The 17,138-nt window shown below is 53.8% G+C and overlaps 1 protein-coding gene across 1 annotated transcript in view; it reads right to left on the bottom strand.

Annotated features, from left to right (window-relative positions):
• Ppp1r37 (protein phosphatase 1 regulatory subunit 37) overlaps positions 1-17,138 on the bottom strand; it is a 30,469-nt gene that overhangs the window by 1,937 nt on the left and 11,394 nt on the right. The window contains exons 2-9 of the mRNA XM_028893825.2: positions 4,684-4,781; positions 3,034-3,079; positions 2,825-2,925; positions 2,305-2,424; positions 1,853-2,003; positions 1,618-1,773; positions 1,353-1,465; positions 28-169 (exon numbers count right to left, since the gene is read on the bottom strand). Coding sequence (XP_028749658.1) covers positions 28-169; positions 1,353-1,465; positions 1,618-1,773; positions 1,853-2,003; positions 2,305-2,424; positions 2,825-2,925; positions 3,034-3,079; positions 4,684-4,781 — 927 coding nt within the window. The remainder of the gene's footprint in view (positions 1-27; positions 170-1,352; positions 1,466-1,617; positions 1,774-1,852; positions 2,004-2,304; positions 2,425-2,824; positions 2,926-3,033; positions 3,080-4,683; positions 4,782-17,138) is intronic.

Raw genomic sequence — 17,138 nt, 5'->3', positions numbered from 1 at the left:
CCCCTGCGCGCCTGGCCCGCATCCTACCCTCGCATGTGAGCTTGGTCGAGGCCAGGCCGAGGCGCAGCACGCTCCGGTTGCTGATGAGCCCGTTCTTGAGGTTGCGCACACCCTCATTCCCAATGGGGTTGTGACCCAGGTTCAGTGTCTCCAGACTCTGTGTGTGCGGCTGGAAGGGACAGGGAAGGTGAGGAGGAGGAGCCACGGTGGAGGAAAGCTAGAAAGGTGTGTCAGGAAAGGAGCCGGAAGAGGAGCAGAGGCACGGTCTGCTCTCCTCTCGCCTGCCTCTCAGAGCACATTCTGCCGCAGGTCTGGGAAACCCAAGTCTCTCCCATGCTGGGCTCCCCAAAGCCCACACTGCCCACTCCCACCAGAGCCCACAGTCTGGCTCCCTCCCTCACAGAGCCTGTCTCTGAATGGCTTTAAGGACCCTGAAAACAGCCTTCTTGTGGAAGGGCACCCCACAAAAGTGTCTCCCTCCCCTGGGAGTGTTTGCACCTGCTCAAATTACTTTCTATATTATGTGATAATAAAAAGACTAAAAACTGCCCGGCGGTGGTGGCCCACACCTTTAATCCCAGCACTCGGGAGGCAGAGGCAGGCGGATCTCTGTGAGTTGAGGTCAACCTGGCCTACAGAGTGAGCTCCAGGACAGGCACCAAAACTACACAGAGAAACCCTGTCTTGAAAAACTAAAAACCAAAACAAAACAAAAGACTAAAAGCTTACTGACTGCTTTTAGAAAACATTCATTTCTTTAGGCCAACATATTCAGTTTGTGGGAAGCACTGTCCTATGTAGTCTGTTACAAAAAGGCAACTAAAGAATAGGGCCCAGCTTGGATCTTTAATCCTAGCATTCAGAGCAGAGGCAGGAGGATCTCTGAGTTCGAGGCCAACCTGGTCTACAGAGCGAGTCCAGGACAGCCAGAACTACACAAAGAAACCTTGTTTTGGAGGGGGAAGGAAGGAAGGAAGGAAGGGAGCGAGGGAGCGAGGGAGAAAGAAGAAAGGAAGAGAGACAGATAGACAGACCCAATGAAAGAAACATGGCCCAGGGCCGGCTGACAGCCCAAGGACTCGAGTTCTATACCTGGACATTTATACATGGTGGAAAGAGAAAACTGACTCCTGCAGGCTGTCCTCCGACCTCCACGTGCAAGCACGTGTACACACACACACGTACACACACACATGTACACACACACACGTACACACACACACGTACACACACACACACACACACACACACACGCACGCACACACACACACACACACACACACACGCACACACACCCCGCGTTGGGGCAGGCCGGGCAGGCTGAGGACGATGGGCAAGCCCCCTGGACTCACCAGCGCCATGCCCAAGAAGGCCATGCCTGTGTGCGTGAGCTGGTTGTTCCACAGCACCAGGGTCACCAGACCCTTCCTCTGCTCCTTGAGACCCTCGCAGATGTAGGCCAGACCTAGGGGAGGCGGGTGGTCAGTGCCTCTTCCATCCTTGGAGACTCTGCTCTCCTGTACCAGGGAGACCCAGGGGCTCTGGCCTGACCTCCGACCCTCAGTCCTAGACTCCCTATCAGGGCTGTCACAGCGGCACGGCGGCAGACAGGCACACCTGAGTCCAGCACGTGGTTGTTGCGCAGGTCCAGGATCTGCAGGGAGCAGTTGAACTTGAGCAAGTTGCCCAGCTGGGCTGAGTCCTGCAGGCCGTTGAGCTTGTTGTCCGCCAAGTACAGCTCCCGCAGGTTCATGTTCATCTTCAGAGCTGTGGCTGCGGAGGGGTGGCAGTGACTGGCCAGCCCATGTCCGGGTCACCTGTCCAGCAGCAGGCCTTACGGACACAGACTTACCCAGCAGCATGAGGGGCCGCCCGGACAGGCTAGCATTTTCTAGGTGCAGCACGGCCAGGCTGCTGCGGATGCGGAGGGCGCGGGCCACAAAGGGTGCAGAGTGGTCCAGCAGGGGTGTGTTTCGGGCATCTAGGTATTGTAGGCAACTTGTCTGGTGGGGACAAGTGAGGGAGAGGTCATTTAGTGGTCACAGCTAGCACCTGGGTTTTACACACTGGGGCCTATGCCTGAGTCCCTGATTCCTGTTATTATGGGGACCCTCCTCCCAGACAGGTCCACTTCCTTCCTGCTCCAGTCTTTGCAAGGCTGAGTAAAGCAGGCTGGAGACACGGCCACTTTCCGAGGATCATCTAGGGAGGAGTGGAGGAGGTGCATTACCTTGCAGGAGGGCAGGAGAGATGGGCTTGGGGTAGATCTCCCCAGTGTTTCCTCCCAGCGTGTGAGGTACCCACCTTGCGCATCATGTGGGCAGCAGCCTGCCAGCCCCGGGTGCCAATGTGCTTGTTGAAAGAAATGTTGAGGTGTGTGGCCGACTCGTAGTACTCAATCATGTCAAAGAGGGCTGAGGCACCCTGGGGACAGGCACACGTGGGCTTGGCCTCAGGTCAGATGGCCAAGGGAAACATGGGCTATGCCATACCAGGAGGGGTGCTAGGCCCGCAAGAGCCTCCAAATGACAGGTGTGACCTGGGTGACCCGGGAGGGTGGGGCTCTTCTACAACCTTGCTCAGGACACTAGGCCACAGAGGCCGCGACTCCCCGGTACCTTTCACCCTGCAGCGTGACGACCAGGAAGGCTCCTGGCGGCCACACTTGCCCCTCACCCAGCTCCCCAGGCCTCACCTTCAGGGCCTCAGGCCCACCCTGGTCACATCAGACACCCCCTTCTGCTCTTCATGAGGTCCTGCCCTTGCCCTCTCCCTACCCAAGCCTCAAGAGGGCCTAGGAGCCTGGTGGCAGCAGGATTCTCACATCTTCATCCAAGTTGGTCTGCTCCAGGTCCACAACCTTGAACTGCAGCCTCTTAAAGACCTCCTCCAGCGCCTCACAGGTCTTGTAGTCAAGCTTCTCCCCTGGGAAGGGGCGGGCACCTTTATGTGGAGAGTCCACACCACCACCAGTCTCTGTTTCCTGCAGGACCATCAAACCCTTGGGCACCTGCCACCCCTGGGGACACACACCTTTTAGGTCCAGGCAGTTGATGCGCTGCTCGAGGTCCGTGAACTCCTAAGAAAGCAGGATGGGGCTTGTCAAGGCAGGTAAGACCCCCCAGCAACCGGGGTGGCCTGCAAGTGGGCAGTCAAGGCTCAGCGGGCTCTGCCATGCCCTGCAGTAAGATGGCATCTGGAACGGGACTGGGCAGGGCAGCTGGACAAAGGCCCAGAGGACAACCGGAGCTGGTTCTGAGCACATAGAGCATGAGATGCATTTGCCTGCAGCCAGAAGCCACAGCCCCATCACTCCAGCTGATGAAGTGAAGTTGAGGGTATCCAGCATTGCTGGGGAGATTCCAGACTCGGGCAAGTCTGTCCCAAGGGACTGGGACGGGTAGGCTGACAGTCACGCGTGGCACTCAGCAAAAGACATAAAGGCTCTGGCTCAGGGGTTTCCCCAGCCCCTTCCTGTGGGGTCCACCTAGTGCACACACATGCCAGGTGCCAGTCTCTGGGCTTCACTGTCACCCAAGGGTTGAGCGCTGTAACAAGCCCCAGGACAGACAGGCTAAGGCTGGCTTGACAGCATACTTGGCCAGTGAGGTGCAGGTCTAGTCAGCCCTCATCCTTGCCTCAGATGCCACACTGAGAGGCTCGTCCTGGGAGGGGCAAGCCCCCATTCTGCTAACTCTACAGAACAGACAAGAGTCCAGGAACACAGAGACAACAATGACCCAGGCACCCCAAGGACCCTGTGTGGAGATGGGGCCCAGGGGAGACCACAGAGAGGAAGGCTACAGGCAGAGTCTGCCCACATTCACACTAACTCAGAGAGTGCCTGGTGCCGGCGCGTCTGAGCCAGCAACCCCTTCTACAAATTCTCCAACGGCTGAGGACAGGGGCCTCCTGGGATCTGGGGGGGGGGGGGATGAGAAGTCAAATTTGCTTTCCATGTCTGTATTTAAACTTTTGATGTGTGTACGTGCATGTGTACGTGCACGCACACAGCACTGTTCACATGTGAAAATGTAGTCCTCTACCTCTATCCACCATGTGGTTTCCAGCGGCTCACACTCAGGGGCCAGGCCTGACAGCAAGCACCTTCACCCACTGAGCCATCTTGCCAGCTTGGTTTTGATTCTGGAGATAGGGTCTCATATAGCCCAGGCTGGCCTCACACTCATCATGTAGCTGAGGCTAACCCTGAACTCCATCCTCCTACCTCCACCCTCTAGGTGCTGGGATGACAGGCAGTGCTGGTTTCTGTTAACTTCCTAAACAGCAGGGAGGTCTCTCTCTTGAGGTCCAGACTTGGGTTTTTGCTGTTTTGTCCTTGTTTGTTGAGTTGGGCTTCAGTACGGAGCCCAGGCTGACGCTCGCCTTAGAAATCACGCTTTAGGAATTAATTTTGGAATTCAGACTTGAAGGAATGGACAGGTCGACCTTTCTGTGAGGACAGGATTTCTTTGGGGCTGACAGAGTCAGTAGTTACCACTTACTGTGACCCTGGATTATTGCTAACTTCACAGCTGGACTGAGGGTCTCTGCAGCTGTCCTTACGCAGGCCCTGGCTGGGGGCAGGCTGGGCAGGCGCCAAGGCTGTTCTCCCTACACTCATACAAACACACATGCACACATGGATGCACAGGCGTTGGTGAGTGTTCCCACCCCTCATACCTGCAGCTGCCTGAGGAGCTTCGGGATCTGTCGGCAGTTCAGCTTCTGGCAGGCCTGCCTGTAGGCATTGATCACTTCGTCCACAGTCACGTTTTGGGCTGCGGGCAAAGGAGCAGGCTCAGATGCCACAGTCCTTGCTTGCTGCCTTGCCCTTCATCCCTCCCTCCCTCCCAACAGCAGCATGACAGAGCTCCAGGTCACAGGCATCACACAAACCTGGCCCAGCCCTCTACAAAGCGCTGGGCTGTCAGGCAGTCAGAGAAACACACACAGCTCAAGACTGCTGCTTACGGGTTCCCTCCTCTACCACACGGGGAGCCCTAGCTGGGCAGGCTGCCACCAGGGCCCCTGCAGGCCAGCACAAGGCCAGGCAGGCATTTGGCTCAGGGTACTCTAGTTTCATTTTGTGAGAAACACCCTGACAAAAAGCACCCCCATGGGGGTTATCCAGCCTCAATTATAGGTTATAATCCCTCACTGTAGCAAAGTCACACACCACACCCACAGTCGGGGCAGAGAGGGAAGAATGTACCCGCTAGCTTTCTCCTGCCTTACAACACAGACCAGCAGGTCACAAAAGAAAGCAACTGCCAGATTTCGCCAAGACAAAGTAGGACAGTCCTTCAGAATTCCCTGCTTCTCAGAAAAGTCTGTCAGATATATTAGGCCTGTGGGTCAAAGTTAGATGGTCCAATGTCACAGAAGAACCTAGTGACTGTCCAGGCAGCCAGAGGTCCCTGTCGTTAGGTAACATTTCACCCTTCTGGAGTCTTTGACGGAGATGAAGACTAGATAGTCATAGTCATATATATAAACTGAGTAGATAGTTCACTAGTAGAGCACCTACCTAGAATTCCCCCATTGAGGTTCTGGGGATGTGGCTTACAAAAAGTCCTAGTTTACATCTCCAATAACCCATGAACCCCACAAAACAATAAATGTTCTCATATCACATACATACTTGAAGATTTGGGGTACTGACAACTACTTTGAAAACAGCAGCAATTATAGACATTTCCACTGGGCTATCCAGGTGACCATGAAGAGAAGAAACACATGTAGTAGATGACAATTTTAAATGGGCTGGCTCTATCTAACTGGCATCTTTTCTAAGTCTATTTAATATGCTGCCTCTAAAGATCACTCTGAGGCGTCCCAGGGTTTACCAGAGGGCACCAGTGAGGCTCCAAATAGACACTTGGTTCAACCAAAGGCCATAGGTCCAGGTCAGTGACATTAGCTGGGGTGAAGCTGGGCCTGGACTAATATGGGCTGTTTTGTCATCACTGGTAATTCTTAGCCTTGTATAGTCAACAAGAAAACTGACCGCACAGCCTGGTATGGGGACACAAGGTACGTAGGTAGTTGGTGCAGGAGGAGCTAAGGACAGCCTGGGCAATGTAGTGAGACCCTGACTCAAATAAAAATTACAAAGAGGGCTGGAGATACAGCTCCTAGTGTTGTAACAATGATACTAACACTGCGCTGGAGAAATGACTTAGCAGTTGAGAGCACTGGCTGCTTTTCCAGAGGACCTGAGTCCAATTCCCAGCCCCCACATGGTGGCTCACCATTGTCAGATCCAGGGGATCTGGGATCTGATGCCCTCTTTTGGCCTCTCTGAGCACCAGGCATGCATGTGATACACGGACATACATGCAGGCAGTAACACCCATATACATACATAAAAATGACAACTGCGGGGCTGGAGAGATGGCTCAGAGGTTAAGAACCCGACTGCTCTTCCAGAGGTCCTGAGTTCAATTCCCAGCACCCACGTGGTGGCTCCCAACCATCTGTAATGAGATCTGGCGCCCTCTTCTGTATACATAATGAATAAATCTTTAGGGCTAGTGTTTGCTGTGATGAGGAAGTGGGGAGGTGCAGTGCAGCAGCCATGCAGTGCGGGGCTCTGTGGAGCCCACCTCAGGTGTGTCTGTGTACGGAGCCCACCTCAGGTGTGTCTGTGTGTGCTGGTGTGGACCCACTGAGGTGACAAATTAGACTGAAAGCCACATTTGGACCCTTGCCCTGCCAAGCTTGGACGAATGACCCCAGAAGCCTCTTTGGTCTCAGAGATAAGTGACGGGAGAAAACCAGAGAAGCAGCTGGCTTTCTGTCAGCGGGGACACGGCTGGAGAGAGTCAGCAGCAGTGGCTTATTGTCAGTCTTCAGAGCTCATGCTTTTTCCTTATAAGACAGGAACTCCTGAGAAAGCCCAGGCTGGCCCAGAACTCATGACCCTTGTGCCTGGCCCCACAAGCACTGGGATTCCATGCATGGCTAAATTTCATTTAGCCTGGACTGGGACTGACCCCAGATCCGGAGACAGCACACTTCCATCTTCATCTTATACTGGGAAGCCTGCCAGAGGGCGGGGCACCTGCCTACTCAGAGTGGAAGAGGCAGTGGGTGGGAGTATGGGCCTGTCACTCACGGAAGGGCCACCAGAGACAGACCTGAGTTCCGTAAGAACACTGCAGCCTGGCTGGCAAGCAGGGCCTCAGCCTGGGGCCGCCTCTCCCCAGGACAGGCTGCTGCGGCTCTCCCAGAGGCAGTGAGAAATCTGATGCCGGGCATCAGGTGACAGCCAGGAGGCTTGACCTCACATGTGCACACAGGTGCACGGGTGTGGATGAAATGCAGGGTGGGCCGGCACAAGGGGGCAGCAGCATCTCAAGCCGTCCCCGGCAGCTGGGTGCTGGTAGGAAATGGGCATTCTGTAGGGGTCCCCACCAGAAAACAACATTGGGGGTGGGGTGCACACAGCCCACAGGCAGGGCTATTCACTAACCTGCATCCTAACCCCACGCTGCCCTTACTGGGAACAACCTCCCCAGTCCCTGGTGTCCACCCTGGACAAGGACACCTGGAGGGCCAGGCTCAGAGTGCTGTCTCACTTGGGAGGTCCCAGCAAGGGTGCTAATGAGCCCCTAGGTGATCTGTGAGCACCACCCCAAGAGCCCCCACACCTGGCAACATAGATTCTGTGTTGCTATTATGGAATAAAGAGGAAGAGGCCAGCTGGCAAATGGAGAGGGGCTGGTCCCCCAGGCAACCCCAACGGGGAGCAGGTCTGCCCGCTGGAGCAGACACCCAAACCCAGCCCTGTGGAGTGGGACACAGAGGAGAGCACAGCACTGTCAGCAGCCATCCTTAGAAAGGCACAGAGGGAGGGCAGGGGAAGGGGCAGCGGGAGGCCACACTCAAGGCCTTGGTGGAGAGGTGGGTGGGCAGGAGCCGCCCTGCTGAGGCTCCGGGAGACTGTCTTCTGCGGGGACAGAGGGAGGCCACCTCATGTGAGCCTCACTTCTGGTAGCCACCAAGAGGCCTGAGGCATGGCTGAGGAGCAGGCCTGGTAGACCCCACAGAAGCCTCGGCAGCTCCAACAGGCCTACTTCCAGGGCAGAGAGGGCAAGTCCAGAACTTGAGGCTCAGCTGCATCCAGTCCAGGCTCTGCAGGACACTGCTGCTGCGCTGACAGCTGAGGATGCAGCAGGTGAAGAGTGCGCATGGACACACTCATGCCAAGCTGTCTTATCAAGCGCTTCCTCTGCAGACCCTTGGGTCAACTCCTCAAACATTTTCCTGAAGTGAGGATCTCACTTCCACTTCAGAGGAGGAACATGAGGCAAAACTGAGTTTTATGCTCAAATGAAAACTTTATTCACAGCCAGGCCTGATGGCGCACGCCTTTAATCCCAGTACTTGGGAGGCAGAGGCAGATGAATCTCTGTGAGTTCGAGGCCAGGCTGGTCTACAAGCGAGTTCCAGGACAGCCAGAGTTGTTACACAGAGAAACTTTGTCTTGGGGTGGGGGGTGGGGAGCCAAACTTTATTTACAAACTCCAGCAACTGGACACATCTGTAGTTTGCTGAGCTCTGGAAGGACATACAGGGCGCTGCCTTCTAGGAAGGTGAGCTAGACAAGCTTGAGTGACGGAAAAAAGACAATGTCTCACAACGTAGTGTCAGGCCCCACAGAAACCTGGGACAAGTCTCACTCCGTCCCTGTGGCTCCTCCTAACACATCTCACCCCGCCCCCTACCCTAACCCCGTCCAGCCCAGGGGCCAGGCTTCCTGCCCCCCAGCCTCAGATTCCTATATAATTCAGAGGTCCTGGCCCACCTTTGCCCTCTCTCCTCTCCCTCTCTTGCCCCCACCCCCATGGCCCCAGTCTATTCAGCTGGCCATGTTCAGTCTGGACTCTTCAGATGCCTCGGGCTGCATGCTCCTTCATCCACACTAAACCTTCTCCTCAATCAGACCTGGGAGTGATCACGTCCTCACTGTCTTTCCTACGGCCCTGGCTATCCTGAAATACACAGGTGACCCCACCTCAGCCTGGGACTCCTGGACTCCAGGTGTGCACCACCACGCTGTCCAGGCTCTCAGCACTGAGACCCGTGCAGACACAGTCAATCACTCAGAAACCCAGGGTGGCTCACACCAGTCAATCCAGCCCAGGGGAGGCTGGGAAGGAGGATTAACTTGAATGCATGGCTAGCTAGGCTACAGAGGTAAGGAGACTTTGCAGGGCTGAAATTGTGTTTTTAGTTTAAATGACTGTGTTTAATTGATCTCTAACCTGTGAGCCCCACCTGCCCAAGGACAGATCACTTCCGGAATGCTGGGGCTGTTGCTCATGTAAGATACAAGCCGCATGCATTCCTGCTGCTGTGAACAAGCTTGAGTACCCTCACTGCACGCACAGGCTGTGCTTGGTCACACACAGGCAGGAGGTACCTGAGCAGGGAGCACATCAGGATGTAGGCTCGCCCCACTGGACAAAGTGGGGTTTGCCTCTATAAACTCTATGGACCTGACCAGTATTTAACACGTTGCTTCAAATTTGGCTCCACAACTGTGGTAGTGGTCTAATCTCAGCTGGTGGAATCAACAACCTCACATCAGTAAATTGGGGAGAAGAGAAAAAACAGCTTTCTGTGCCCAGCCCAGAGCCGCTATCTTCAAGAGGACAGAGCACCTGAGAGTGTGATACAGGAAGGGAGGAGCATGGTGGCGCTCCTCCATGGGAGGGAGGGAGGGAGGGAGGGAGGGAGGGAGGGAGGGAGGGAGGGAGGGAGGCGGGCTGCAGTAGGGCAGGCACCATGCTAGTGGAGAGGTCCAGGTTCCTAAGCAAGCTGGGACTGTGCTCTGCCTGCGGCCTTAGCCATCCTGCGCACACACTACGTCCTCTTCCCTGAGTGGGTCTGAAGTGGGAGTTAGAAAGCCCGGGCTCCACCCCACCACAGGGAGAAAGGAGAGAACAGGGTGGGGAAGCGGCGGTGGCCTGATAGCCGAGCTGGAGTCCTGGCAGTGTGGTGACACACCCAGCTGGTGGGCCCAGGTCTCCAACAGCATCCTTGACTCTGGGTATTTGCCTTTCTTGTGAGCTGGTCTCCTCTGGGGATGCCAGGATGGCTGCTGCCAGTGGCACTGGAAATGGGAGGTATTTATAGCCCCAGTGGGAGAAAGTTCCTTTCTATCACACACTGGGGCTGGGTCTATAGTGACCTGGCATGGTGGAGGGCTGCTGTGATCAGGATGCACCTCCTCAGTGGGGAGACTCTAACTCCCACCCCAGCCTTCTGAGAGGGTCTCTTCAATACTGACTGTCCAGGTGGCCATGAACCCACTGCCTCTGAGGCTGGCCTTGGGCTCCTAATCCTCTGCCTCCATGCATGGCTATTGCATCTCATAAGACAAATACTTAGACGGAGTAGACTGAGCTACCATATCACCTCTATTTGCAGGATGGGCTAACAAGAAGCTGGGTGGGGGAGCCATGCTGCTGGGCAGATTGGGGAAACAAGTAGAAGCCCTTTCATTTGGCAAAGCCAGTCCAAGGTACAGAGGCGCAGAGCCTCTGATCCAGATCCCACTCTTGGATGTTCACACTCAAGACTCGCTTGCCTAGGCTAAATGAAAAGGTTATTCACCACAACATGATCTGCTGCATCAACCAGCACCAATGAGGCCCAAGGCTCACTTTGTGTCACAGACGCTGTGGTGCCGTGGAGAATGATCCCCCAAAAACAATGTCAGAGACCGGGTAAACGTGCAGAACGAGAGTGCCTACCCTACAATGACCATCAGGAACACTACTGCCATCCTGCCCACAAGCTCCCCAGCCCTGCCCAAGGTTCCACCCGCACTGGGTGCTTCAGAAGAGGAGAGACCCCAGGACATCACCCAAGAAGGCAAGCCTACCTCCTTGTCATTACTATGTTCAGACATGATGCTGGCACATGGCCAGCTGTGGTAACAAGTCCCCTACACATAGACTGACTCCCCAAAAAGAGGTGTGGCCCGAGCTGGGGAGGGGCTTCATCTCCTCTATGTGTGTACATGGGCCTCCTTCCTACCCTGTGTGCTGTACCCTCAGCAGATCTGTCACTCAGGCCTCAGCTCCCTCAGCACCTGCTCTTGAAAGTTTTACAGCCTGGGCACACATATCCAGCCTGTCAGGGTCTGACTGTGGCTTACTCTGGTCCTAGGACAAAGCTGAGCATGTGGGCGAGGTTATAAAAAACAGTAAAAGTTTCTGAACTTGCAAGAGCCAAAGCATGGCATGAGTGTGTGGCAGCACGCTCTGGAGCTATCTCCTGCAGCCTCAGCCCTGAACACACGTGTACCTTGCAATCATTACTCTCGCCATGTAAATACCATGGAAACACCCATGAAACACACCTCAGCTCAGATTCCAGACTGTCACGTGCGAACTGGAGTCTTTTACTGTACATGCAAGGCTTTCCACTCAGCCAGACACAGAGCACTGCACTACGGACAACAAGCTAGCCCTTCCCAGGCATCATCCGCATCGGTGCGGAGGAGGCGCCACTATAGACGTACTGTATCAAACAATACACGTATCCCATCAGTAGGCAAATTTAGTACTTCACATTTATTTCCTGTGTGTGCTCACTCGGAAGTCAGAGGTCAACTGCAGAGTTGGTTTTCTCCTCCTCCTACCGTGTGGATCTGGAGAATCAAACTCAGTCAATGGGTTTGGCAGCAAATGACTTTGCCCTCTGAGACATCTGTGTGCTTTGTTTATTTCGTTTTTCAAGTTATTTAAAATAATTTAGGAGCTAGAAAGATGGCTCAGTGGTTAAGAACATTTACTGCTCTTTCAGAGGCCTGGAATTCAGTGCCCAGGACACACACGTGCATTCATAATTGCTTATAACGCCAGCTCCAGGGGATCCAATGCCCTCTCCTGGCCTCCATGAGCACCGCCCCCCCTTTTTTGTGTTCAGCATACACTCACACAGACATCTATACATAAATTAAAAATAAACCTTGCTTTTTCTGAGTGGTCACCATTGTGTGTTGGAGGCACAAAGGTCCTTGTTCCCAGAGCACTAGGGAACCAGGAATGTTAAACATGCAGGGCCTCTCCTCAATGGAGGAGATAAAACACCTGTTTTCTTGCCCAGACGGTTGGGAGTGACCTTTTTGCTATCTGTGGTGGCAGACCTCACCCACCTTTTGATATAAGATCTCACCCAAACTCCCCAGAATGATAATCCCAGACTCTCCCTTCCTAGCTCCCCAATGCTGGGGCGGGGTTATTACATGTACTTTATAGACTATTGACCTCTGTGCTATCAGAGACCACACTAGATTCTCGGCCTTTTAGCTGTGGAACCCTCATGATCTACAGATGTCTATATAGACCTCTGGGTCACATATACTTTGTAAAGGAGTTTCTAAGTAGTTACACCTTAAGCTTTACTGTGCACCTGGAGTGGAAATGATTGTGGCCTAGAAACTTTTCCCCAAATTGTATTGTGTTTAAATATGCTGACAATGAACGACCTGGCATCAGACTCCCCAAGTCAACCTGCACCGGGTTTTCACACTTATCTCTTCACAGTTCGCTTCCTTGCCTGGACACCTAAAGGGTCTTCCTAAATGGTGCCCTTGAATGTCCACCAACAATGCCGACAGGCAAACATCAGGTCCTTATTGGGCCATGCTCCCAAGTCATTATTCGGTTCCTAGTGATGATGAGTTTGAAATGGTTGATGATCACCGGGCTGGGAAAGTCACTGAGACCCTCACAGGTGGGTTCAACAGTGTGGCATGTGTTGGCTTCCTCCAAATCTTCCTCTCAGATGACTGTGGAGCTCTGCTGATCCCCTGCCCTCCCCCACATTCCTGTCTCTCACACCTCCCTTTCTGGACAGTGAGGCAGGACAGGTCTGTCCTGGCCACTCCTGTGCCCTTAGTGTAGGCCCGGGCACAGAACTTAAATCTGGTTGGAGGAATGTCTGGACAACTGTGAGGGCACATCTAGGCCAGGGCTGGGAAGAGAATAAGGTCCCCATGGCATTGTCACTGACCTAACGCTTTCCTCTATGGCTCTCGCAGGAAGGGGCTCCTCAAGGGGATGTGTGCGCCATAGGACACGAGTGACATTGTTTCGTGACAGGAATGACCTCCACAACAGAGGAAACAATGACCTAGTGAGAACACAGAGTTGGGAGTCAAGTCCTGCACAGGCGGCAGGGACTTGGACTACTGAGGACGGCCAGACTTGTGTGGCCTAAGACGTAACAGCAGAGACAGATTCTGGAGACAGAACGAGTGAGGTGTGGCCCAAAGGTAAGGTACGGACCGCTCTCATTTACCTCGTCTCCCTGATGACCAGGAGATCCCAATGGTGCAGGCCCTGCTTCTTGTCTCATGCTTGGGTCTCCATACCCAGAAAACAACCAATGACACACAGAGATTCTAGAAGCAGTGTGTGAGTCAGTTCAGCTCTAATGGTAGCAAGGGGCTGGAGCTTTGTAAACAGCAGCAGTGACCATCACAGTCCAAGGCCAAATACCTTGGTGACCAGGTGGCGAGAGAGCAGAGCAAACAGCTCCCAACTGCAGAGGGAGGCTCACTACACCTGTCCCAACCCAACTGCACCCGGAAACACTGCTGGCACCCCCACTGTTTACCCTTAAACATTTACCCAGGGCTGGGTAGCCGAGGGTGCCCAGGGGAAGACCTGGGGATAGGCAAGGAAGGGGTGAGCACTAGGGATTAAGGACAGTAGGACCAAAGACTACCCTAAGGGAGCCAGTGGGTAGGGCTGGGACGCAAGTGTAAGGAAGAGGCTGCAGCCCAGGCCAGCTTATCCACTCCATGTGGCACTGGAACCACCCCTCAGGTTGTCCATGAGCAAAGCAGCCGCCCTGCCCCCGGAGGCAGAAGCAGAGTAGACTGGACTTGGTCTTCAGGTCATGTCTACAACCTTCCCTCATCTGCACAATGGGGCAAAAACTTGACACCCTATACATGTGGATGCCTGGCACTGTTACATAGAGGGCTGAGCCCCAAGCTGTGCACATCTCACACCCATGCCAGCTACTAACGTCCCTGTGGGGGCTGGGAGGGCTGGGGAGGTGGCCCAGTCAGTAAAGTGCCTGCTAGGCAAGCGGGAGGACCTGAGCTCAGTCCTTAGACTCAGGTCAAAAGTTGGGGGTGGGCTGGGATATGGCTCAGTGGACAAAGGGCTCGCCTCACAGCATTAGGGCCAGAGTCTGGATCACGGCACTCACATAGAGCTGCACAGGTGTGATGGGTACTTGTGATCCTGTGCTCAGGAGGCAGAGACGGACATCCCTGGGCCAGCTGGCAGCCAGACTAGCTGGAGTCAGTGAGATTGATTCAGTGAGTCAAGTTCAGGCTCCACAAGCGCGCGCGCACACGCACATGCACACACACACACACATACACACACACACACACACACACACACACACACCCCATATGGAAACCCCAAATGTTGGGTAAGTAGCATGCCTTTGTAAGATCAGTGCCGGGGCAGAGACAAGCAGACCTGTAACAGGACTCACTGGCCACCCAACCTAGCCTACTTGTCAAGTTTCAGGCCAATGAAACACTCTTTCTCCAAAAAAGGTAGCCAGCACCTAAGGTTGCACTCTGGCCCCTGACCTTCCCAAATCCCTGTTGCTAGTCATCTACAGGCCCATGGCAGCCCAAATACAGCCCTAATTGCTCCTGCAGGATTCCATGCAATGATGGTGACCCTGTTCACCTTCTGTAAGGGGGTACGAAGCAACCTGTCCTCCTCTCTTCAAAACAGTACCAGGGCCAGTCCTTGGGCCTCTGTCCTGGGCCCTCTCACTTCTAGATGGCAGTCCTGCCCAGGGTAGGGCAGTGAGAAGTGGACAGTGACCCATCACCTCTGGGCTTCTGACAGCAGGGCCTTTAGGAAATGGCTGAACTTGAGGCTCACATGTTCCATGACCCAGATCCAACTCCAAGGAGAACAGGACACTGAAACCCATTTCTTCCTCTTAATCCCACACCTCACCAGAAAACGTACCCCACAGGGTGATGTTGCAGGCAGTATCTATGACACCGCTGCCCAAGTCTGGGAAAGACCTAACAGGGTTTGGGGTTAAGGAAGGACAGGCCACCAGAGGGCAGAGGTTGGCATCTCAGCCGCCCAGAAGCGAGCAGCTGCCCTGCTAAGCCGTGCTGAAGAAAAGGCAGGTGGGACTGAGGCAGCACAGAAAGACAGGAAAGCAGGGTCACGGGAAGGGAAAGGGCTCTTCATGCTGGAGCCTGAGTGGGGTCACTTGCAGCTGAGTCAGAATTCCATGCCAGGAAGGTAGCTCAAAGGGTAAAGCCTGACAATTGGAGTTGGATCTCCAGGAGCCAGGTAAAGGTGGACTCAAAGTATGGACTCCACAAAGCCATCCTCTGATCTCCACATCATACAAACATGCACACACACAAACTGTACCAATATTAAAAAGAAAACAACTCCAACACACCACCCGCCTGTGCAGAACTGGCACTTCTTTACATAGTGATACTCCAAACCCGAATATTAAAACAAGCCGGCGGTGGTGGCGCACGCCTTTAATCCCAGCACTCGGGAGACAGAGGCAGGCAGATCTCTGTGAGTTCGAGGCCAGCCTGGGCTACAGAGCAAGATCCAGGAAAGGCGCAAAGCTACACAGAGAAACCCTGTCTTGAAAAACCAAAAAAAAAAAAAACAAAAAAACAAAAAACCCACAACCAAACAAATAAACAAAATAAAACCCAAACAAACAAACAAAACCTTGCCGGGCAGTGGTGGTTCACGCCTTTAATCCCAGCACTCGGGAGGCAGAGGCAGGCGGATCACTGAATTCAAGGCTAGCCTGGTCTACAGAACAAGTTCCAGGACAACCAGGGCTACACAGTGAAACCCTGTTTCAAAAAACAAAATGTATGTGTATGTTGTGAGTTTATGTGCCCCACACATGTGCAGGAGATCACAGGTCAGAAGAAGGCACCAGATCATCTTGGAACTCGAGTTACAGGCAACTGTGAGCTAAACAACGTGAGTGCTGGGAATCAACCTCATGTCCCGCTGGAAAAGGCGACCTTAACAGTTGCGCCATCTCTCTAGTCCCTAAATTTTCTTCTTTTTAAGGGGTCTTCAGTAATCACTCACTTAACTCGACATCTGTGTCAACCCTGTTTCCTGTAACTTTCTTAAAACACTGGGGCTGAGTCTGAGGCCTTGTGTTTGCCAGGCAAGCACCCCCTCACTAAGCTATATTCCCAGCCTATTTGTTAGTTGTTTTTTTTTTTTTCAGACAGGGTCTCATTACACAGCCCTGGCTGTCTGCAATCTACTATGTAGACCAGGCTGGCCTTGAACTCACAGAGATCCGACTGCCTCTGCCTCCTGAGTGCTCCAATCAAAATCGTGCATCCCTATGTCCAGCCCCCATTCCATTTTTACACTAGTTTTTGAGATAGGGTCTGGCCAAGGTGATCAGGGTGACCTTGAACTCACTGCAGCCCAAGGAGGTGCTGAACTGGTGGTCCTTTTGTCTCAGCCTCCCAAGCAGCTAGGACCACAGGCCTGTGCCACCAGACCTGCTCTTATTTTCCTATGACTTGTAATTTTTGTGTGACTCATTTGCTGTACTAACGGTGGGTCCCTGATGGATGGACGGATCTGTTTTGTTCACCTCAAGTCATTTAGTAATGAATGAGTGTGTGTTTGTGTCTTTTAATTCCTAACCAAATGTCACAAGTGTCAACTGGTCAGGGGGCTGAGGCAGGAGGATTGCTGAGAGCTACAAAGTCACGACCAGCCTAGGCTACAGAGTGAGACTCCGACTCCAGAAACCAAAAGCAAAGCCCTAGCACCACCCCCCGGCAGCCACACAAATGCAGACAGCACTCGTGTGCCTGCTCACTGAACACAGTGACGGAATCCAGCATTACTCTTCTGCTTTGGTGACCGGGACTACGGAGCCTTGGCCCCCACGGCCTCAGTCCAGAAGCACAAACTGAACCCAGGGCTTCAAATGCTCCCACCCTTCAACCTTGTAAAGTCACCTAAGAACTTGTGTGAAAACCACTCAGGAGCAGGAAGATCTAGGGTCAATTAGCCCTGGTCATTTCTGTGGCTGAAAACGAG

The sequence above is a fragment of the Peromyscus leucopus genome, chromosome 1 (genome assembly GCF_004664715.2).
Source record: "Peromyscus leucopus breed LL Stock chromosome 1, UCI_PerLeu_2.1, whole genome shotgun sequence".
Taxonomy (NCBI): domain Eukaryota; kingdom Metazoa; phylum Chordata; class Mammalia; order Rodentia; family Cricetidae; genus Peromyscus; species Peromyscus leucopus.
This window is presented reverse-complemented; position numbering and strand designations above follow the sequence as displayed.